At 42.8% G+C, this 23,521-nt stretch overlaps 1 protein-coding gene across 2 annotated transcripts in view; it reads right to left on the bottom strand.

Annotated features, from left to right (window-relative positions):
- LOC109981493 (rho guanine nucleotide exchange factor 10-like protein) overlaps positions 1 to 23,521 on the bottom strand; it is a 38,749-nt gene that overhangs the window by 9,731 nt on the left and 5,497 nt on the right. Inside the window, exons 3-25 of one of the 2 annotated variants that reach the window (XM_065961211.1) lie at positions 21,556 to 21,774; positions 21,428 to 21,455; positions 19,558 to 19,631; positions 16,395 to 16,649; positions 15,485 to 15,624; positions 13,357 to 13,470; positions 12,678 to 12,807; positions 11,639 to 11,742; positions 11,335 to 11,412; positions 9,539 to 9,718; positions 9,288 to 9,404; positions 7,976 to 8,068; positions 7,546 to 7,716; positions 7,020 to 7,165; positions 5,546 to 5,712; positions 4,403 to 4,518; positions 4,134 to 4,261; positions 3,944 to 4,044; positions 3,503 to 3,624; positions 2,569 to 2,655; positions 1,405 to 1,628; positions 1,056 to 1,213; positions 783 to 925 (exon numbers count right to left, since the gene is read on the bottom strand). In XM_065961211.1, coding sequence (XP_065817283.1) covers positions 783 to 925; positions 1,056 to 1,213; positions 1,405 to 1,628; positions 2,569 to 2,655; positions 3,503 to 3,624; positions 3,944 to 4,044; positions 4,134 to 4,261; positions 4,403 to 4,518; positions 5,546 to 5,712; positions 7,020 to 7,165; positions 7,546 to 7,716; positions 7,976 to 8,068; positions 9,288 to 9,404; positions 9,539 to 9,718; positions 11,335 to 11,412; positions 11,639 to 11,742; positions 12,678 to 12,807; positions 13,357 to 13,470; positions 15,485 to 15,624; positions 16,395 to 16,649; positions 19,558 to 19,631; positions 21,428 to 21,455; positions 21,556 to 21,774 — 3,095 coding nt within the window. The remainder of the gene's footprint in view (positions 1 to 782; positions 926 to 1,055; positions 1,214 to 1,404; positions 1,629 to 2,568; positions 2,656 to 3,502; positions 3,625 to 3,943; positions 4,045 to 4,133; positions 4,262 to 4,402; positions 4,519 to 5,545; positions 5,713 to 7,019; positions 7,166 to 7,545; positions 7,717 to 7,975; positions 8,069 to 9,287; positions 9,405 to 9,538; positions 9,719 to 11,334; positions 11,413 to 11,638; positions 11,743 to 12,677; positions 12,808 to 13,356; positions 13,471 to 15,484; positions 15,625 to 16,394; positions 16,650 to 19,557; positions 19,632 to 21,427; positions 21,456 to 21,555; positions 21,775 to 23,521) is intronic. The other variant, XM_020630305.3, reaches the window with a different exon arrangement.

Below are 23,521 nucleotides of genomic sequence, written 5' to 3'. Positions count from 1 at the left end.
CTTCAAAAGGTGCATTCCTGCAGCTTTACTCCTTTGAATCGTCATCTTCAGTTTGCAGAGCTTATGGAGCACCGCATTACCGTCTCTGCTGAAAACACTCCCACGCTTCAGAGTCACAAGTTTTTGGGTGAATTTTTTATAGTTCTCCTCCTGAGAGCAGCCAACTCCGCAAAAACTCAAATCCAAGCAGGTGCATATGTCTGTATTTTGTAAAAAATGTCAAATTACACTTATTTTAAAGGAGCAACCAGTAAGATTTGTAGTGAGTGAAATGATATAGTGAGCTTATATGATCAGACATTAAGGAAACATGCTATGTTGAAGTGCTGGCTTCTCTGACAACAATGCAGCAGCCAGTATGTCCTCCTTCTAACTTTAGATTCTGGTGCTGAATGCTCTGGATTTGTTTGGATCAGAGAAGGTAGGCGGTTTTAAGGCGTTTTGGACACCCCTCAGTTTGCCAGATATGAGAGCAGTTATCAGGTCAAACCAACAGGTGTTGCAGCGATGGAAGCGGGCAAGAGAAGTGGTTCAGATAGAAGTGATTGTACCCGACCTAAAAAGCCTCTGCATGTTTCTACATGGCAACCTGTGTGAGCATAGACTCTAGAGAGGAGGGGGGGAGACAGCTCTCTACAATGTTTAGAATTTAGACTGCAGTACCCATTTTAAACACTAGGGATCAGAGTTACACATCAATCCTTTAAGCTGCATTTACCTGAAAAGCCCAGATAAAAATCCAGATCTGATGCTGCCCACCTGATGATCATGAGTGTGCATACCTGTATGTGCAGGCTGGATCCTTGTATGACTGTCACGTGGTTTGCACAGCTGGCCCACACAGAGTCTTCAAGCGTGAGCAGACAGCTGACTGGCTCAGAGCCCAGAGAGACCAGCCTGCAGGAGTCCACGTCCCACAGTCTCTCTGACGGGAGGGGGAAAGCACAAGTTAACACCTACTCATCACTCTCTGCTCACTCACTATTACTGCAGTGTAATATTGTGAATGTGGAGCCCAGCCTCCTCACTCTCCTCCGGCTGCAGCGCTCGCTCACCTCCAGCCTTCCTGTGGTACACGGCTACTTTGCCGTTGGCCAGGCCGGCAAAGAGGAACGACAGCGAGTGTTTGAGGCAGAGGACGGGACAGCTGTCGGGGTTCACCAAGGTCAGCAGACACTGCACGGCTGTGTCCACGCTGCTGTAAACATGGATGCTGCGGAGACAAGGAGACAGCCAAAAGTCAAATACTACACATTCTATGATACAAGAGAGAGGTCAACACATGAGGTGTTCAGAGACTGTGTTTTTAAGATCAACATATAACTGACAGACACAGTACCATAAAACGTCTCAGTAAAAGACCCTCAGTCCCTTTGTCTCTGCAGACTGATAGAAACCACTGACCTGCCATCCTGCAGACCCACACAGATGATGTTCCCGATCTTAGCCGCACTTTGTGTTTTCTCTGCCTCCCTCTCCTCCATGAAGGCGCTGGGCTCCTTCACGTACTCCAAACAGAGGACGGGGGCCCTCAGAGGGACGGTCTTCACCAGACGAGGAGCCGATCGGTTCAGGGAGAAGATCTCCACCTCACCGCTGTGGTTTGAGCTGCTTCCTCCACCAGCAACCTGGAAATATAAACAAAAGAGACCTAGCTATTTAAAAATATCAAAAGAAACATGCAGAATGAAACAAATGTGATGAAATACAGCAATACATGTACAAAGAAAATGAATTAATTGGTTGTTTCAAATTTAAAGGTCACATATCCTCCTCCTCTTCAACCAGTGTAAATAAGTCTGAGAGCTCCTCAAAACATGTGTGTGAAGTTTCTTGTTCTAAATCAACTCTGATCCTGTACTTGATCATGTCTATAAACCCCTCTATTTCAGCCCTGCTCAGAACAGGCTGTTTCTGTGTCTGTATCTTTAAATATGTAAATGAGCTGTGCCTGACCATGCCCCCTCTCTGGAAGGGCTTGGGTGGTCTCAGGCTTTCTCGCTCCATGCCCTATTGTTTACGGTGAGAAGGCAGACTCAGAGGGCAGAACAAACACCCAGCTGTGGGAGTGTCACCCACCTAGGGGAGGGGCTACTGCCCTTTGTGATGTCATGAAGGGAAAATCTCCAAACGGCCTGTTTGAGCACATATTTTCTGAAAAGTAGAGCAGGTAAAAGACTGAGAGGATGGACTTTTCTCATCATTGGGGGGTTTGTAGACAGACTAGAGACACATATTAGTTTTAGAAAAACATGGGGATGAGGATTTAGAATAAAATGGGACATTTCCAAGTTGTACGAGCAAATATTGGATTATTAGATTAAAGTTTCGACATAATGGGGGAGACAGATATTTATATATTGACCTACATATGTGATGAAGACTTTTACCATCAACGAGCTGGAGGACCGACGCCTCATTTGGCTGATTATTGAACTCATAGCGGAGATTTTCGGTTTATTTAAAGGTAAGAAAGCACACATTACAGACACACAATGTTAAAGTTTTTAATCAGCTCTGGTTCATGTGAATCTCAGAGGGAGGTAGACCGCCGTTAGCTGAACTCACCCAGAGGTAACCCTGAGGTAGAGACGTGCTGGCCGTGCAGAAACCCAGCAGACTGGACTGAGACGGACTGTGGAGAGCCGCCTCCAGCTACAAACACAGAGAGAGAGAGAGAGAGAGAGAGAGAGAGAGAGAGAGAGAGAGAGAGAGAGTGAGGGAGAGAGAGGGAGACAGACACGAGAGAGAGAGAGAGAGAGAAAGACAGACACGAGAGAGAAAGAGAGACAGAGAGAGAGAGAGAGGATAGGATTTACTACAGGACACCCACACAGTTAACTTTGACTCAAACATCGCAGAGGGGATAAAACATTCTCTGTGAACAGATGCAGATCTCATCACATCTTCAGAGATAACTCAACGACAAATAAACACCACTGATCGAAAAGAGGAGAAGAAGAGAGAAGAGGATGGGAAATAAAATGATACGATGGTCATTTGTTATGTCCATATTTTTAAAAACATTCATGGAGTCATTTGTAAAGCAGAAAATGTGTTTATATGATTCATTCAGTCAGTCATTTTTAATTTCCCCTCGGGATCAATAAAGTATCTATCTATCTGTGAGAGCATTTATTCAACTCTGTCGCAGCCACATCACCCCTCAGTTCTGTTCCAATGAATAGAAACAGAAGATGACGATCTGGTCCTGAAGAGTCATATTAAATGTGAGATGCTCTAGATTTCATCATCCTCTAATGCTCTTTCACGCTTTGTTATTTTCACATTGAATTCCTCCTTCCTTCCTTCCTTCCTTCCTTCCTTCCTCCTCCTTCAGCATCACTCTGATGTAATTATCAGCTCTGAAGAAACAGCTGATCTGTGTCACAGCTCAAAGCTCAAAGGAAACACAACATGAAAGCAGAGATTCTTCTTCTCCTGGTGAATTGTGTTTATCTGTGTGTATCTGTGTTGTTTTGTGTGTCAGTAACGAGCTCACCTTGAGCGTGTGCGTTCTGGGGGAGAAAACAGGAAGTGTGCAGGTCAACAGAGGTAAAGTGAACGGAGCTTTTGTCTTGGTTTCTTCTTCTGCACATTCCCAGCCCGGAGTGTTTTCCTGTCCTGAACACACACACACACACACACACACACACACACACACACACACACACACACACACACACACACACACACACACACACACACACACACACACACACACACACACACACACACACACACACACACACACGCACACTATATTTACTATATTTTAGACACAGAGGTTCAAGTCTGACCTGTGGCTCCTTTCCTGCATGTGGTTCCCCTCTCACTCTTTCTCTCTCTCTCTCTCGTGTCTGTCTCTCTCTTCTCTCTCTCTCTCTCTCTCTCTCCCTCTCCCTCTCCCTCTCCCTCTCTCTCTCTCCCTCTCTGTACTCACTCTGGGCTATCTTGGCGAGGTGGAGCCGGTTCACCCAGGAGATCTTAGTGAGCGGGCTGGGCGTGTTGAAGACCACCATGATGCTCACAGGACGACCGGATCTGAGAGAGAGAGAGAGAGTTCATGAGATAAGACATTTGAAGCTACATCCACTCTGAGTCCGAGCCTCAGTGAACCTCCTGACACTCACTTGTCGGGTTTCCCCGGCACGGACAGACGTAGGCGACACCTGTTGGCGTTCTGGATCTCCTCCTCCTTGAGGCGGATGAGTCTCTGCAGAGCCAGACACCAGTCCTGAGACACGGTGGTGTTCAGATTCTGACACAGGAGACGGAAAGGATCAACGAGTTAGACTGTCTTAGCTCCGTTTCTTTGATCCTTTGTTAAACATTTTAGGTGTAAAAATGACTATCAGTTCATTTAACACATGACTGATTCAAACAGGAAACAGTCTGTCACCTGGTAGGTTCCATGCAGCGTGCTGACCAGCACCGACACCTCCTCCACCACGCCCAGGTCGTGCTGCAGCTCCTCCAGGTCCTGGTACAGCCGAGGAGGACCCAGGAACACTTTACCTGAAACACAAAGGGCGCTGCAATGACGCTTCATTTACCACCAAATTAGCATCAAAGTGGCACAAAAGTCATCGTCTTTTATCTAGTTATTAATCCGATTGGAGCGCCAAGTTAAGATTTGTTTTATAACTTTTATTTTACATTTGAGATCTTGAGATTTGAATCTCTTCATTGGAGCGGTGACCTGGACAAGGCATGATGTAAAATGGACTTGAGCTGGTATATTTATTTTCTAGTTTTCTGACTACTCAAAGCTCTTTTACGCTGCAGGTCACACCTACACATTCACACACTGATGGTAGAGGCTGCTGTGTAAAGAGTCCATCAGTATTAACTCATCCATTCATACACATTCACACACTGCCAACGAAGCAGCAGGAGCAACTTGGGGTTAAGTGTCTTTCACAAGGACACATCGGATTTTACTTTTAAACAACTTACTACACACTCAGGCACTCTTTTCCGTTGTAAGTGAGGCGCCTCATTAGTCTCGGGAATCAAACCCTGTACCCTCAGATCACTCTAGCAGTGGTTTCACCCACTGAGCTACAGAGAATAAACATATTTGTTTATTTGATCCTGTACATCATAACCATGTAATCAGAGGGAAGTGGTTTTACACTTCTGCTTGTTTGCTTTAAGTTTATGTTTTGTTTTGTTTTTAAACTTCAACTTTAATGGTGTGTTCTGGTCAAGTGTCCCTGAAAGGAAATTTGAATCGGGAGTTTCAAGGTTGAATAAAGGTTAGAGGAAAAAAAAAAAAAAATTTCAAAAAGAGGACTTTCAGCAGGGATGATGACATCATCAAGCAGCATGATTTTCAGAGATGCTTTCAGAGAAAAACTGTGAGATAATGTTTAATAAAAGAATTCAAATAAGGCACACTAAGAAATCTGAGTGATGCCGTAGAAGAACTTTATAAATTCATGGTTAAGTTGCTGGATAAACGTTGCACATGCTCGGTCTCCTCAGTGTAATGTCATGTGGTGTTTTGTGTTGAGTCGATGACGCTGACTTGGAGACATACCCAAGGTGCTGGAGGTGGAGTTGTGCCTCCTGACTGTGACGACTCCCTCTCTGTTCTGCAGACTGTCCTGTCCCACCTCCACCACCTGAGTCTGCAGCAAGGGGGAGCACCACTTCACCGTGTACTTAGGACCCACAGGGACCAGGCTGCTGATGTCGGGGGGACCCCTGGTGGACAAACATACTCTACAGATAAGTAACAAGGCAGTAACATGATGAAGATAAAGGGGGGGAGCTTACAGGGATCTTCACTTCACTTTCTTAAAGATGAAAGTTTGCAGCTTCCCGCTTCTCTTAGTGGAAATGTATCTGTGTTTCAGACTTTTCAAATGGTTATATTTTCTAAGGAGTTTTTTTTCTTCCTAGGTTGAAAGTGCAGTTTGTATGTGTCTGGGTCAGCCGGTTGAAACGGACCACAGACAGCTTACTGATGATATAATCCTTGAAATCTACGCCCACAAATTTGCAAGCAAATTCAATCCCTTTAGTAGCCGAAGGGGTTTTAACATTTAAGCTGCATTGGTTGCTCCAACTCTTTTAGTTTTTATATCACATGAACTGCAGAGATCACAATCATATCTGATGATTTTAATAAACATGGGAAACCTGGTAGTGTAGAAATAATCTCCTTCCAGACTCTGTGTGGAGTTAGCTTGGGCATGCATTAAATTTAAAGGCAGAGTCAGCAACTCTTTTCTGAAAAAAATAAAATACAGACTTCTCCTTCAAAATAAAAGACAGACTTCTCCTAAAGTGAAGCTGCTCCATCGTCCCTTCTGGGCCTCCATACATGTGTGGTTGTGACTGTGTCTGCAGAGACTCTGTCCTCTGACTGGATTTTACTGTTCTGGTCGACTCGGGACGTTTCTGGGCGGAGCTGGTGTGTTTCCTCCAGCCAATGAGAGCACAGCAGGCGAGTTTAGGAGTGGAGACAGTTCAGTGATTGGACGAGATTCAAACCGGTGAATATGACGGACGTGGACGTAGCAGCAAAGAAGAGAAAATATAATCAGAGTGAGGAGAAACACCAAGTGGATAAAGCTCGTTCTAAAACGAGGGTGAACCTTGTGTTGTCTTTTACCCGTGGACGTGGAGTTGGTCTACTTCCTGTTGGACAGGCAGGTGATGAACACCGGCGGTTAGCTTGTGCTAGCGTGCGTTAGCTTGCAGTGTAGGTACAAGCAGTAAACGTACACACTACTTCCTGCAGGGGGCGGGGCTTCTGGGAGTGATGAGCCCAGGAGGAGGGGCCCAGTTTGAATGTTGTGTTTACAAGCTGCAACAAACAATGCGCTGACTCCACCTTTAACTTTATACGACGATCTGAGAAGCAGCTAATTATCATATGAGAAATGTTGTAAATGTTTAACAATGCTCACATTTAAAGGTTTGAAGTTCTTTTACAATGAAGAACCAAAAAAAACAAACATCCATCTGAGCCGTACTCCAGCTTCAGGGTCGAGCAGGTTTCTTACTTCAGGTTGACGTTGGCACAGATCAGCGTGTCGTTGAGGAGGAACACCTTCCTCTCCTTGGACTTGATGACTTGACCTTTGTCCCCGTACACGATTTCAGTCAGCAGCTCGCACTGGATCAGCTGCCTCTGCTCCGAGTTCAGCAGCTGCAAACACAAGAAGAGAAGTTCCCCGTTTACAGGAGATCGCTTAGTGCACTCTCAGTGACGTTATGAGAATCCAAACTATGAGCCTCTGAAAAGCCTGTTTTTAAAATGTGAGGCACTGCTACTCCAAAATCGGTGACAATAATTGGTGCATTCTTACTGCCAATGAATTTGGATTTTAAACGCGTTGATAGGCTTTCCAATGCTCTTATGCCACCACAAGGTATCAAAAGAATTGTTTTTAAAATAGCAAAATATTCTTGGACACCAGAGGCAGACCCCTGAGTGAATAAACCAAAGTAAACAGAAACAGCGTCCGTGTTTATCAGGATGTGTAACAAACCATGAGTGTGTGTGTTATAAAGTAACGTGTGCTTCACCTTGTTGAGGTTTCTGTCCCCGACACTGTGAGCTAACTGCTGGATCTCCGCCTCCTGGTCAGCCAGACGCTTCTGTTCGTTCAGCTTCTCTGCGAGCGTCTCGAGCTCGGTGAGCGCGAGCTGCAGGGGGAGCCGGTCGGTGTGCGACTTAGGAGTGTTCTTCAACATGTCCTGATCAACAACAACAACAACAAAGACTGTTGAAGCACCTGGATGTGACAGGGGGGGAGGTAAGGAGGGGCAGAGAGAGCCTGGCTGGTGTGATTATTTTGAAGAGCCTGAAAACCTCCAATCAAAGTCGTGTCCACTGGATGGAAGCAGATTTAAAATACTGATCACACGATCTCCTGTGATGAAGCCACGCAGCGCTGACGTGTGTGTGTGTGTGTGTGTGTGTGTGTGTGTGTGTGTGTGTGTGTGTGTGACTCACCTGCAGCAGCAGGATGAACTGAGGGAAGCGTTGGATGGGTTTGACCATCAGACCGTACAGAGTGATTCTGTCTGGACTGGTCGCCTGCTTCTTCTGGAAATCACATGAAAAGTACAAGTTCATCAGTTTCCTCTAGTATGTGAATGCAAAAAAAAATATATATATAATAATAATATCTTTATGGTTATAGCACCTTTAAAAACAAATGTTTACAAAGTGCTGTGCAGAGCAAATACAGCAAAACAACAACAGAACAGAGGTCAACAGAGAGGGCAAAATTGTAAAAATGCAAATAACAGGAATGATATAGAGTCAACAGGCAGGTATGGAGAGGCAGTTCAATACATTGAAGGAAAATGAGTTTAAAATCAACCAGGAGAGAACAAAATTAAAATTGAGGGAGAGTGGGACGACATCACATCACAGGCTGTAAACACAGAATGAAGATAAAAAGAAGGGATAAACGGGACATTGGTTAAATGAATAAAGCAACAGAGAGCTGAAGAGTTAAACGATAAAAGGAGGAGGAATTTAAAAAAGACTAAGAGCAGTAAAATGAATACAGGAAGGGATACAGTTAAAGGCTAAAACATTTAAAGAAGAGAAAGATAAAAAGGTTAAAATCAATAAAATTAATAAAGGGAAGGGATAGACCTTTAAAGGAAAAATCACATAAAAGCAAGTCTATAAAAAATGGATTCCAGTAAGGGGAATTAAAACAAGCGTTGTGCATCTTCACTTGTCTCCTGATTGGATTCAATTATCCTGTCAATGATTTGACTTGATATCACGATGCCTCACAATGGGTTACTCAGTACAACTAGTGTGCAATCAAAGCATCAGAAGAAGTAGATGTAGTTCTGTCAGAGACAACATGCATGCACAAACAGCGTGCAACAATTCAAAATAGAATAGAATAGATGTTTATTGCCATTTGCACAGGTACATTGGAATTTTTGTGTGTTTCTCCCTGAGTCAGCTTCTACAAAAAAGTTTAAATTATGTATAAAATAGAATAGCATTATAAGAAAAAAAGAGTAGAACAGTACAAATAAAATAAAAAATAAATAAGTTGTAGTAACAGCTAAGTAAATTAAAATAAACTGTACAGAAGTTATACACTGTATCAAAGCAAAGATATAATACAAAAACATAACAAAGGGGAACACTGTACAATGAAATGAAAATATAAATATGTTTTCTTGTCTCTACTTTCTACATCTCAGTAAGAAGAGTAAGAACTGGGACGACAGTGGTGATCTCAGACTCTGGACTTCAAAATGTTAACGGTTAAGAAACGAAATGCGAGCACCTTGAGAAAGTCGAGGAAAGCAGGTTTGGACATGCAGGCCTTCTTGATCAGAGCCATGGCGTTGGTGAAGTTGTTGATGTAGTCGCTGTACACGTTCAGCACCATGGACTTTGAGAACTGTGGAGGAAGCAGAGTGACATCAGGACTCTGTTAGTTGTTTTCACACACTAAGGTTTTAAGAGGAGCTAGAATAACTGTGCAGGAGGAATCAAGGTAGAGAAGGAAAGGAGAGGTCTGAGTGAGAGACCGACCGAGGCGACAAACAGGTCTCCGATCTTCTCGCTGTGATCCCACTCGGCCACGCGGGACGCCAGCGCGATCTGGAACATGGAGTGGCACTGATGGATCTCCTGCAGGCGGTAGAAGATCTGACGGACCTTCTTGGGGCTCAGGATCCAGTTCTGAGGCTCCATCATCGGCTTCTGGTACTCCTGGAGGACACAGATGGATCAGCTGTTTGTCTTTTCTTAAATCTGTCACCAGGGTAACATGCAGACGAAGCCTGTTTGTTATTTTTAAGTTGAGAAGTGAAATATGTTTAATACAGTTTAATCAAATCCTGAGCCTGATTTCATCCGTTATCTTTACCGCTTTTACCCGTTCAGGGTTTGTGGGAGGCTGGAGCCGAACCCAGCTGTGATTGGACGAGAGGCGGGGTTACACTCTGGACTTTTCACCAGCCAATCACAGGGCTGACATATAGAGACAGACAACCAAACACTCTCCCGGAGACTCATGAGATATGTGTGAGAAATGTCTTCCAAAAATAGGAGAATTGCTCGTTCTCTGAAGAAGTACAAACTTGGTGTTATGAGTCAAAAAACATTTTCACTACATGCAGCACAGAGAGCAGACATTACTGTAGTTCTCTCCGGACAGTCAGGCTCATTCTTCCTTTTTACATACAGACACCACCCGACAGTATCAACACATCAAACAACAAGTCAATACAACGACAGGAATGCAAATTCTTCAAATGCAATCACACTGTCTCGTAAAAACAGAAGAAAGCCGCCGCCAGGTGATTGGATATCAAAAGGACAGCGAGGATGTCACTGATTAAAAGTCAAGATGTTTCAAACCTCTGCTCTCAGCCTCTCATGATACAAAGATTAGTTTGGTCAAAATTCACTGATAGGTATTTACTTTAAAGGCTTAATATGATATTTTTTTGACACTGTAGTCGAATAACTTTAGATTAAAGGCTTTATATGCGATTTTTTTGATCCAGCAGATGTCGCCCTTGAGCACCAGCATGAAACCAAAACAACTTGCGCTGCATTGTTGTGTTAGCACGCTAATGCTAGCGATCTTTATTATGCTCGTATCTTCACACTGCATGTAAATTTACCTGAAATGAGCGTGATCTAGAAGCAGTGAGTACAGTATGTTATTCTTCTTTTCTCTAGTCCCTCAATTAAACAACTTTTATACACGAGGGGAGGAGTCAGCCGGCCGTCCGGGCGATGTAAACAAACTGAAGATAGGACTCAGAAAACTCTGAAAGCATCACAGACAGTGGGACTCGGGTGTTACACCCATTGTAGACAGTCATGACTCACAGAGTTATTTTCAGAGGATATACTTGATTTATATTACATTTTAGTGTGAAAAGTCACACATAAAAAGAGAACTCTCTTTACAGTAAACACTTGCAGCAGATATATATATATTTTTTTATCAATTTATTCAATGCAAGATAAAACTAAGTTTTTGCCAATGGCGAGAGAAGGATGTAACAGCTGTTCCTGATAAATGATTTTATTCTTTACATAAATGCCTGTCGCTGCAGGGATCCTCACTGTAATGATGTCACACACTTAGAATAACAATCTGAGCCTGTCAGCGACTTAATAACAACTATTAGTGGACGTTCCTGCCTCCAACAGACTGATAAAGCATCTACTGGAGCGACTCTAGAACTTTTTGTACTAGTGCTAAAATGACCTGAAACTCTCTTGAAACACGGCGTACACAGAAACAGAGCTTCTCCACAGTCTGACCTGCGGCGCCGCAGACGTTAGCTGAGAGGAGAGATGTGACTCACCTGGAGGATTCTCTTCAGGGAGTCCAGGTAGCTGCTCTCACTCTGCACGATGGAGCTGAGGATGAGACGTCTGACGACCTGCAGGAGACCCACTCAGTCACATCAAACTGGATTGAACACACACGTTGGAGATTTGAACCAAACACTGACTCAATGAAACCACTCTGCATTCTATAATGCAGTAGAGTAAACTGACACACACACACACACACACACACACACACACACACACACACACACACACACACACACACACACACACACACACACACACACACACACACACACACACACACACACACACCTGCTGACTGCTGAGTCCCTCTGGCATGGGGCTGAGCTGAGGTGGAGGATGTTTTAATTCACACACAGACACGTCCATGTAACCTGCATCATCCTTTCCATCGGCTGGAAACACACAAAACTTTATTAACACCAAGACAGAAATACAAAAGAATCTGTTCAGTTTGTTTGAGACCTTTAAAAGGACAACTGCAGCTTTAAACGCAACATGTGTTCATTTGTTTCAAAGTCTCTGATATTTATGAACGATCTGAAACGCAGCTCGGGCTCCATGACTGAAAACTGTCTGAAACGCAGACTTAAAAACTTTTTGATTGCAAGCTTTGTACTCCAGGTGTTGTTCATATTCTTACATTCAGACAATAACTGTCAACTCATTGCTCGTTCTCAGATCCGTCTCTTAATATGCCGGCATGTTTTGAAGTTTTTTTTGGAGGTTATAAATCATTATTTGAATGTTTATATACCAGGGCTGGGGTGGTTTAAATGTCGGTTTATTTCATATTTCAGGACTGGTTATAAAAGTCTGCAATGTATGCACGAGAATAAAACGCCCTCTGGGCTAAAGGTCACAATTCAAATTCAAAAAACATTATTTGAGGGGCGCGCTAGTGGCGCAATGGTTAGTGCGCGTGTCCCATGTATTGAGACTCTCGTCTCGAGCGGTAGGCCCGGGTTCGCTTCCACCCGTGGCCCCTTTCCGCATGTCATTTCCCGCTCTCTCTCCCTGGTTTCTGACTCTATCCACTGTCCTCTCTCTGCATTAAAGGCACGAAAAGCCCAAAATAAATCTTAAAAAAAAAAAAAAAAAAAAAAAAACTTTATTTGACCCCGGGGGACACAGAGCAGTAAATGAACATCAGTGCAGGTAGACTAAACATTAAACCAAAAATATAAAGTTAAAATATAAAATAGATCGACAGAGTAGAGATATAAGTGGACAGTGATCCGTCTAACAGATGTGAACAGAACTATATGCAATAAACAGGAAATAAATAAATATCTATATAGGCTTTATATACAGAGATATGAGCAAGTACATGAATATGATGTCTTCCAACCTGTGGAGTCCTTTCTCTGCAGGAAGGACACTTTGCGAATCATGGCTAACTTTGTCTTTTCCAAACCGTCCTTGGTACCATTCCTCGCTGCTTTCATCAACTGCTGCACCTGGAAAACAAAAACATAGCAGACGTTTAACCACGGACGATACAAAAACATTTTCATCTGGAACATTAAACATTTAAAAATATAAAAACATTCTTTTACACTTTTACCAAAACTAAAATCTGCCTGCAAAGGGACCCGTCCTTCCTTCCTTAATCATTCTGTTATCTATGCTGCTTTTACTGATCAGGGTCCATCGGGGTCGCGGGGCAGCTGGATCACAGCTGTCATTAAGCGAGAGGCGGGGTTACAAACTGGACTGTTTGCCAGCCAATCACAGCGCTGACATATAGAGACAGACAACCAGCCACACTCGCATTCAGAGAGTCACCAGTTAACCCAACGAGCATGTCTTTGGACTGTGGGAGGAAGCCGGAGAACACACATGCACGGAGAGAACATTCAAACTCCACACAAGAGGCTCCTGTCAGACAGGGAACCTGCTCGCTGTGAGGCAACAGCGCTGACCACTGCACCACCGTGAATTCCCACTTCCTCCCTTGGAGACAAAAATGTTGAATTACATAAAAAGTTACAAAAAAAAAAACAAACCTTAGTGTCACAGCTCTGTTTGATGTTGGCAACATGAGGAGTACTGAGACGCACAGCCAGCTCCTTCTTGGTGACGGCACAGCGCTCCTTCAGCCTCAACACGTCTGCAGGCAGCTGAAGGTCCAACACCAGAGACGGAGCAGGGGGACAGAAGACAAGATTCAAACGCCTTTCAGCAATTAACTCCAAAAAAACAACGTTCTCTCCTGAATCATTTTAAATGTATTTAGCCATCTTAAGAAGTTCTGGTAGCTGATCAGGAGCCTTCACTGAGCAGCGGTCGACCTTCATCAGTAGAGAGATAAAAACACACCTACCTCGCATATCAGTGACTCTCAAATGAATCCTCCTTCAAAAGCCTTAAAAACTCACTCTAAAATATCCACCACATCCCAGATAGTAAGAGACACCCTCTGCATTTTAAATCTCCAGATTAACTTCACATCATGAAGGCACAAAGCTAACTGATACAAAAACTGTTTCATTTTCAAAACACTCGAGCAGAGCAGGGGAAAGTCCAGCAGCGGAGTGACAGAAGTAGAAGACAGAAGTGCTGACAGGGCAAGACACTGACACCACAAATCACTTCCTCTTTTCATCACACCAGGTTTCTTTCACACTGTAACTGCATCAACTATAAAGTGTGGGTGGTTATTCCCCACAGAAGGGGAGAATTGAGTGAAACCGTCATGTACTTTTTGAAGGTCATGCACACAGGTTGGTGGGAATTTTTAGTCGTAACTTTCATTACCTAAACGCAAAATAAGGGCACATCGCTGCAGCCGTCTTAAATCTGCACCAACAGCCTGATGTTTTCCTTCTTCATGACTGTGTTTAAATACTGATCCTGTGTTGACCCTGGCCGTCTGAAGGCCAGGGTCGTCTGCACACTGGATCACACTTGGCTCCCCTGTGTTTAAGGAGGCTGCAGAGCATATATACTCTCTCCTTTTCACCATGTTTTACCCAGGGATCATCCCTCGCCACCTGAACTTTTGACTTTTGATTCTTAGTTTTGACACAGACTTCATGTTTACGTGCTTTCTTGCTGTTTTGCTTCAAGCCTTATGTAGGAGCCGCCTCGAGTCAAATGCCAAGGGGAGTCGAACCCTTGAAGAGTTCTAACCCTCTCTGCAGTTTCTCTGCAGAGTGACTGAATATTTAAAAGGGTTGCAATCTAGGCTTGCTGCTGCCATCTTTAGGAGAAAGCAGAACAACATGTTACACTTAAGTTAGGAGACTTCCCTCCCTCCCTGATTTCCGACTCTGTCCACTGTCCTGTCTCTACAGTAAAGGCACAAAATCCCCAAAATAAAGAGATTGTATTGTTTTTAAAACATGCTGCGCTCCAAAATGTTGACATCCTTACTTCTGTCAATCCTAGGTTATATCAGGGTTAAGATGGAGCAAAGGGTCAAGGGTCAAGGTCAGCACTTGAGACAACTTGAGTCTCTGCACATAAAGTGAGCTAAATGTCTCGCCCTGCTTTGAGCAACAATAAACATGTAGGCTCTGTAATAACCGCGCCACGAAAGGACACGTGCCATTACACCTTTAACTAACTCAAAAAATCGAACATTTCTGAAATATAAGATGTTTTTTAAAGAAGTCAGGAACAACAGAAGGAAACGGAAATGGCTGCCGGGAAGTAAATTCTGGTATAAATAGAAAAAGGAAAGGAAGAGGGAAAAAGTGGAAGTGAAAGCAGTTTGATGAGCAGGCGTCCTTCATACATGACAAACATGTCACATCTGTTGTGATGACGCAAACCTCTTCAACTGCAGCTCTTCTAAACATGACTGCACACAGACAATGTTTTTCTATCATCTACATTTATGTATTTTTAATTCTCTCAGACCCGGCTGAAACCGCTCGCTCTAAACGTTCATCTGGCTGTGAGTTAGAGGTCATGTAGGATGAAGTGCCACGGGGCCGTGCAATATGTCACCACTGCAGGAATCTGTTTATTTATGTATGTTACTTTTATGCATGAGGTCAGAGTGTTTGTTAAAGGATGTAATATCACAGCATTTATTTTGCTGTTCATTCCTTCCTGTTTCTAAAAGAGGACGAGAACATCTGTCTGCATAACACCAGTGATGGTGTGTATAATCTCTGAGTACGTTACCTTGCTGCTGCTTTGTGCGGTTGGAGAAACACTGCCGCTGTCAGACATCTCATCGTAACTCTCAAACTCACTGGAGCTCCAGCCGTTGGAGCTGCGGTGGTGATCAGGTCTCTGGATGTCCTCGTAGATATCGTCGACATCTATACAAAGAAGAGAACAACAGTTAAACAAAACAAACTGTCTCCTAAAACAGTTTACTACATGTGCTTCTTCTCCTACAAAAGGGCTGAGCAATAAATGTACACAGGGGTAACATCACACTCAAACACACAGTTTACACAATTAGTTTGATTTGTTATTAGTTTAGTCCTGCATTATATAAATGTGGTAGGGCAGACAAAGATCTTGTGCTTGAGCCAGCTTGTTGAAGCAGACTATCCGCCATGATGTCACGGGGGGTGGGGGTGAAATTGGGTATAGTTTGTTTTTCTTGTATTTAGTTTACTTGACGTCTATTTTACGACACAATAAGTTGATATTTATACAAAGATAGGCTTTTTGAGTCATGAATGTTTTGGGTAAAACTGTTAGACATTGAACACCCCCACATAGCTGTAATGGAATGATCTCTGAGTATCGACTGTGAGATCGGCAGTCACATGACGCTCCTTCATACGTCCAGTTGAATATCCGACTTTTAGGGGTCACCCCGACCTTTATCAAAAACTAAACAAGACATGTTGTTTGAAGAAGACTTCAAATCAGAGCTTGAGACCATAAAACTTAAAAATGTGTACTTGTTTTCTTCTAGATTTTACAGAAACAGAAGTTGATGGTCGCCCCCTGCTGGCCATTTAACTTAATGCAGGTTTAAGCACCTCCACATCAGCTTCACTCAGAAGGAAAAGAGGCTACATCCACTTCTTATTATGATGTTAATGATTTTGATCGATATAGAAAAAATACTCGCCTTCCATCGGGTGCTGCAGGCCCTCTGCAGGCACATCATCATAAACCACCTCGGGGTCTCTGAACACGGCGTCCGGGCTGCAGGGGGTCACCGTGGTCGTGTTTTTCAGTCCTTCTACGTCTGCAGGGTGAGGTTCAGTCTGAGGACGGACTGAAGAGGACTCCTCGTCCTCAGCGGGGTCCTGATGTGGGCTGCACCCGTTTACTGCGCAGCTGGACTCGTCCTGACCGCCTTCAGGCATTAAAGAATCCTTTCCTGCAAAACATTATTACACAGCGCATCGATGTTAAAGGTCCCCGCTGCAGGAAACAGAAAAATACTGGTGATGCAAAGTGCCACAGCTGTCGATGTGGTGCTCTGCCTCTGGTCACTTCCTGTCAGTACCTGTGTGTCCAATCTGACTTACAGCTCACATTGTTTCCTCCTCTTTAGATCCTTGCTTTTGTTGTTCTTACTCTCTGATGTTCGTCACTTTGGATAAAAATGTCTAATACATTAATTGTAGGATTGCAGATTTGCAGTATAACGTTGAGACAAAATTCAGGGTAAAAAATGGAATAACAGAAAAACACATAAGAGACAAAGTTAGGCTTCTGCAGGCCGAGCTCCAAAACTCTGGTGAAATCCGGTTCGCTAACTCTGTCTCAACCTTTAAATCTCTTAAAGCTTAAAATATTCTTATAAAAATTCTGAAAAAAATATTTTATCTCTAAGTTAATCATCTTTTTAGATGACCTTCTTGTCTTCATTTTAATGCACTTGAGTTTTCCTTTTATTGTGTGTACGTTGAAAAATGAAGCCAATACTGAAGTGCAAAATCCTGCAGAAGCACAGGAAGTCACATACACACCCATTCTAAAAAAATTCTTACAGAATATTCCTATACAGAACAACCTCGATTTAACTCGGGTTCATATGCACTGATGCCTAAATCTGTACAGCTCATTAGTGATCAATAAGACTGATGTTCCCTGGTGTTGTTGTTGTAGTAGTTGTTGTTTAGCCCGGCTTTGCGAAACTTGCATTTAGAATATGTTCTGGTTTACGAGATTTTGTGAAGGAATGCTATTTGAAATACGCTGCTGTTCTTGTTTGAAAGGGGAATCCTGTGTCATGATGCAAATATGTGTGTACCCTTTTTCTTGCAAAAACAAAGCAGAGGAAATTAAATTTCATTCACAGAGCCACAAACCGAGTGTTGTTGTTGTTGTTTTTGAGCAGAGCATTAAATTCCCGTACAGGAAGTTTGACCCTCTGCATGAGGACTTCTTTTATAAAAAAGCTTCCCTGCCTTCGGGGAGATTACTCTTTTGAATTCATGATGCAGGAATCTTAAACATAAACGGTGACCTGTAAGGACGGCCATGATACACAAACACACTGAAAGTATGACATGTACAACCACAGACAGATGGAGTTAAGCTCTTAAATATCTAAATGGGAGCAAAAGGACGCGAGCTATTCTGAAAGCTAACAGCTAGCTCGAACACATGGAGTATCTCTGTTTCCTGGCTCCTGTGCACACCGCCTCTAAATCCTTCTTAAACTACACAATACTCAGTGATTTGATAGTTGTTAGGTGGGGGTTGTTTCTGTTTTTCTAAATCCAATGAAGAAATCGTGAAACAGACTGGAGATTATAACACCATTTAATCGGCCGAGGTCAGACAACTTCATCAAACAAGCACGCTTCCAAATCACTTGACTGACAAAGTGCTGACAAAGTAACAGTGTTCACAGTGCTGCTTATATTCTGTCAAAAAGGTGCAACCCACAAATTCCTTTCCATTTGGGTACATCACCATAAAACAATAAAGATGACATGACACTGATTTGTATACGAAACAACTGTAGACTCTTTGTCTAGCAAACAGTTGCTGACAACATATGGTTGGCTCCTATCCAAACATAGATCTGCTACTACTTAGGTGCTTCACTCATATAAGGTTACAGCTTCAGACACCTAAAGGTAGGAGTGCTAACAGGTGGTAGGCAGACTTGAATAATACATTTCACGAAGTTACCAAGATTAATGAATTTCATGAAAAATTGTACTAACAATAGTCTTCGCAAAAGTTCATCACTTGGTCAGATGTGCCTGGTTTTAAAATGCGAAAATCAACCACTTACAGCCCACTGATGTGACACTCCTGGCTTTTCTCAAAGTTTACTCTCACGGCTCAATTTGTTGTCTCACTCACTGCTGAATGAAAAACCTTTTATTTAAGTTGACCTCTACTGCTGATCCCCGTTTTCATACTCACATATAGTGTTACCATGCTGGATGCTCAAACTAAACGTGGGCAAAGTGTCAGATCATGAGGTAAACGTATGTCGGAGTGATCCCAGGATGAGTCTGCAGAGGGCGCTAAACGGCTTGATCTGCAAATCACGCGTTTGTTCCTCGATATGAAACCAAGAATTTTTACCAAACGGCTTCAAGCCTCGACCTAAGCTGTGAAAACCAGCTCTCCCCTGGCAGCTCTGCATCGTTCTGCACTCACTGAAGGCTTCCAGAGAGACGGCCAATCAGAAGAGAGTGGGCAAGTGGGGAGGGGGGCTTAAAGAGACAGCAGCTGAAACAAACCGTTTCAGGAAGAGGCTGAAATGAGGGTTTTTACTGACATCAGCATCAGATAAATAAGGAAGTTATGCTCTATAGGTTTCACAGTCTGACATCATGAAGGGTGAACATGAGGAGAATACAGGATCTTAAAGGTGTAGGGCTATGGCTTATTTTGAAGCTTCTACTTTTGTTCTTTTGCGATGTGACCCCAGGAACACAGGAAAGCCATTACTAAAACCGGCGTCATTCACCATTTGGGAAATATCTACCAGACTTTGGGATCTATTCCTACTCGACAGTGAGCGTTCACCTCACTCAAACACATCATGTCACCTTTGCTACCAGCTAGCTCTCACCACAGCTAACACTACACATGAAGTACCTTTGTTTATCCGCAGCGTGAGCTCCGACACCACACAGAGCCACTCCTTGGCCCGATGTGTCACTTGTGCTGTCCGAGTGCAAAACAAGCAAAAACACACAAAAAAAACAAAAAAAAAACATCCTCGCTCCGGTGAGCACATGATCACAAAAAACAAACAGCTCTGCTTCAACGACACTGTCACATCTCACACCGCTGCTCCTCTCATGTCTTACCTTCATAGATACAGCTCCCCGTCCAGAAACTCTCAGAGTCTCCCGTCACTCCCAGGTCAGAGGAGGTGGAACGACTGCAACACAGAAATTCATCTGAAGGTCATTCAGAGCATTTTGAACATTTATCTATTTCATATCTCCACAGTGACTCCAAAGAATACATATTTTATTTTAGGTTTTTTTTCCTCTTTATTTATTATCATTATCTTTTGCTTTGTTTTGTATGTATTAAATAGTACTATCATTCCCTGTACAGTTACTACCTTACATATAGACTTTGTATTGGCAGCATGAGGGTGGGGACAAAAAAAGAAAAGAGAAAAGAATAGGAAATGCTTGTTGTCAAATCTTTTAAGTCCAATGGGTTTCTTTGTATTTTCTTTTCTTTCTCTTTTTTCTTAAATAAAAAAGCATCAAAAAAAAGAATACATATTTTATTTGTCAATAAGCAGTTTGAGGATACACGATTCTTCATGAAACACAGAGGCTGAGGGTTACAGGAGGTCACATTTAGAGGTCAGAGTGTGACCTCTTTTCATGGATTAGGACGGTGCTACGTGTTTTAAACTTCTTGAATACAGAGTTTGATTAAACCCTGTCCTATGCATTAATGTTTGTGGTTAAATCTTAATTTCCAGTCATTTCAGATACACCATTAAACTCAACATTCTCCTTTTAATGAGGCAACAACGATCCAGGGGATTGAAATCAGACGTTACTCTGAGAGAACGGTTACAATCGGGGCTGTTTCTGGCTTTTTGGGGACCCTGTGCAAGACGCTGTTTTGGCCTCTATTGTGGCAAACTACAGTGGAGGGAGTACAACTAGGGCTGGGAATCTTTGGCTGTCTGAGGATTCGATTCACTTCGAGGTTTGAAGTGAAGCGCTGAAAAGGGATTCTTAAAATATAGTACCATGTCAAAGTCTTCAGACTGTTTCAAACCCTCTACATCAGAGTTACTGCTCATGATACTAAAATACTTCATATGATTTCTGTCTTGACTTCAAGCATTACTTCTTCAATACGTAATGCTGCTCACTCGGTTATGTAATCTGTTTTTGGGGGCGGTAATCGCTCAGTCTGAACTTGGGTTGGGAACCGGAAGGTCACTGGTTCAAGTCCCAGTGTGGACCAACTCTGGATACTGGTCTGGTAGCTGGAGAGGTGCCAGGTCACTTCCTGAGCACTGCCGAGGTGCCCTTGAGCAAGGCTCCCACCATCCCAGGAGTGCCCTCTGCACCTCACTCTGACATCTCTCCATCAGTGCATGTCCTCAGGATCCTGTTTGTGCATGTGTGTGTATTTCAGCCTGTGTGTGTGTGTGTGTGTGTGTGTGTGTGTGTAGCATGCTTCAACAACAGAGTGTAAAACTGAATTTCCCCTCTCGGGATTAATAACGGATACATTTTTCTAATCGATGTTTTGTTGCTATGAAATGTGTCTCTAATGTGTCTCAGATTATCTCTCTGCAGCAGAAATTCAATCATCTTTCCACCTATAAGTCCAGCTGACCTTTCTCTTCTTCTTAGTTCACAGAAACATTTAAAGGAAGGATTAAAGTGCCATCTAGTGGTCAGGTTGAAGAGAGCAACTGAATCCTGAAAAATGCTGTTTCTTCATCTACACTACATTGTAAAATAAACACCTGTAGAACATTTTTTTACTTGTATTGTAGGTGTATTAACTGGCCTGTACAGACATAAATAAACATGTTTTTTTTAATCATTAAGTCCTGAAGATGTCAGGACTTCAGCTGTGAGCAGAGGGATTTTCTCCTGCATAACGCCTTAGAGTTATGTGACAAAACAGAAGTTCTGACTTAACATTTTTTTCAAATATTGTGTTAAAGAAAAATTCATCCTGACTTACCCCTCGGGCGACTCCCTGACCTCCATACCTGAGAAATACAGAAAAATAATATCATAGTTCTTTGATCTTCATGAACATGAATCTTCATTTGAAATTAATCACACTGATTATAAACATGTCGTTCTCACCGGAGCAGTGCTGTGGGTACGGCGAGGGCTCGTTGCTCTTTCCGTTCACGCCCTGCGTCGTCACCTTCGACCCTTCTGTGGTCAAGTCGCTTTTTGTAGAGACAGAACTCATCTGTGGAGGCTCCACGTCGTCCTCATCGTCAAACTCAAACTTCTCCCCCTGCTCGTCTTCATCGTCGTCATCTTCCTGCGCGTGTGACGTCCCGTTTGGAAGAGACGCTGAGGAGAGAAGAAGGTCAAATATTCAGAAATCTGTTTACATCACACACTGCCCCAAACTGGTACAGGGATCAACTCGAAACAAGTCGTCAGGATTTTGTTTTTTCTGTCTGTTCAACATTTGTCAGGCAACAAAAAGAAAACTGTGAAATATTGGAAGGAGAAGACAACATTTTAAAGACATTTGGCGCTAATCAGAGACTACACATTGGCAGATCACCTGAGCGCTTTAAAAATCACTACACTGAGAAAAGTCCTGACGGTGTTCAGACTCATGACTTGGGTCGCTACAAAAAAGAGCTAACTCCAAGAAGAGACCAGACACTGCTCTCAGTGTGAGACCCAACAGGTAGAGACAGAGCTCCACCTCCTCACATCATGCCCCCAGATAGCACACACACACACACACACACACACACACACACAAACACACACACACACACACACACACACACACACACACACACACCTTGAGTTTGAACAAACAACACACACACAAAAAAAACTCCTGTATTCACCAGGAGAAAAACTGATTATAGCTGCAAAATGTATCACAGCCTGACAGAACCAGAGGACAACCAGGGGAACCTGAACACACACACACACACACACACACACACACACACACACACACACACACACAGTCACCGACATACACACACAGTCACCTACACACTCAAAGACACACAAACACACAGACAAACTCACAGGCGCACACACTCACACACACAAAAAACACAAACGAAGCTAAACACAATTACAATTTAAACAGTGAATATCTTTACACTCACACACATTAGCATGGTAATTGTAAACTGCAGACAGGTACTTTACAGGCCATGTAAGATCAAAGTTCTGCTACTGACCAACATCATCTGCCTATTAGTTTAAAGACAAAAGTGTCAAAAACTGTCTGAATTAAGTAGAAGAGTTGTGGATTATTTTGATTATTTTTAGGGCAGAGTCATGTGACGCGTCGTTTGAACACATTTTGTCTTTAGGGAAGACGACACCGAACAAAATGAAGTTAAATGTAAACAATGCGGAAAAGTTTGAAGAAATACTATTTATTTATTTTCTACTGTTTAAGAGAAGTTCATTTCTACTTTACAACTAAAATGTGTCGTTTTAATTTCAAGCGATGCTTTGATTTCAGTTTGAAATATTCAATAAATAACCACAAAAGAGTTAATCAGATATGCACTCTTTCATTAGAAAACAGTGTTTCCCCTAGGTTTACAGCGTTGGGGGGGTGGGGACAAGCCGACACGGCGACACAAACACTTGAAGGAATCTTGGTGTTCATGCATTACTTTTAATGACAGCTGTCCTTTTCTATTGGAAAGGTATCCTTAAATGACTTCTTTCCCTGATTTCCGACTCTATCCACTATCCTATCTCTACAATAAAGGCACAAAAATCCCCCAAAAAATCTTTAAAAATATATATTTATTTATTTATTTTTAACTTTTTTTTTTTACTTGACTTTCAGGGAGGGCGGGGAGGCTGTTGTAATATAATGGTAGGGGAAACACTGGAAAACATATCCCAGCTTTAATAGTTGAGTTTATGTACAGTAGAGACCATGTCAGTGAACTATGAGGGCAAAAAACAAATAATCGTTCATTAATCGTAATCGAGGTCAAATGTTCAATTAATCGTGATATTGATTTGAGGTTATACCTCCCAGCTCTACTTGATGCTGTTTTGAGCTTTGTATCATCTTAGTTTTCTGATCCAGAAGTGA

Source organism: Labrus bergylta, chromosome 12 (assembly GCF_963930695.1).
Source record: "Labrus bergylta chromosome 12, fLabBer1.1, whole genome shotgun sequence".
In the NCBI taxonomy this organism is placed as follows: domain Eukaryota; kingdom Metazoa; phylum Chordata; class Actinopteri; order Labriformes; family Labridae; genus Labrus; species Labrus bergylta.
Note: the sequence above shows the minus strand (reverse complement) of the source record. Positions and strands in the feature narration are given on the sequence as shown.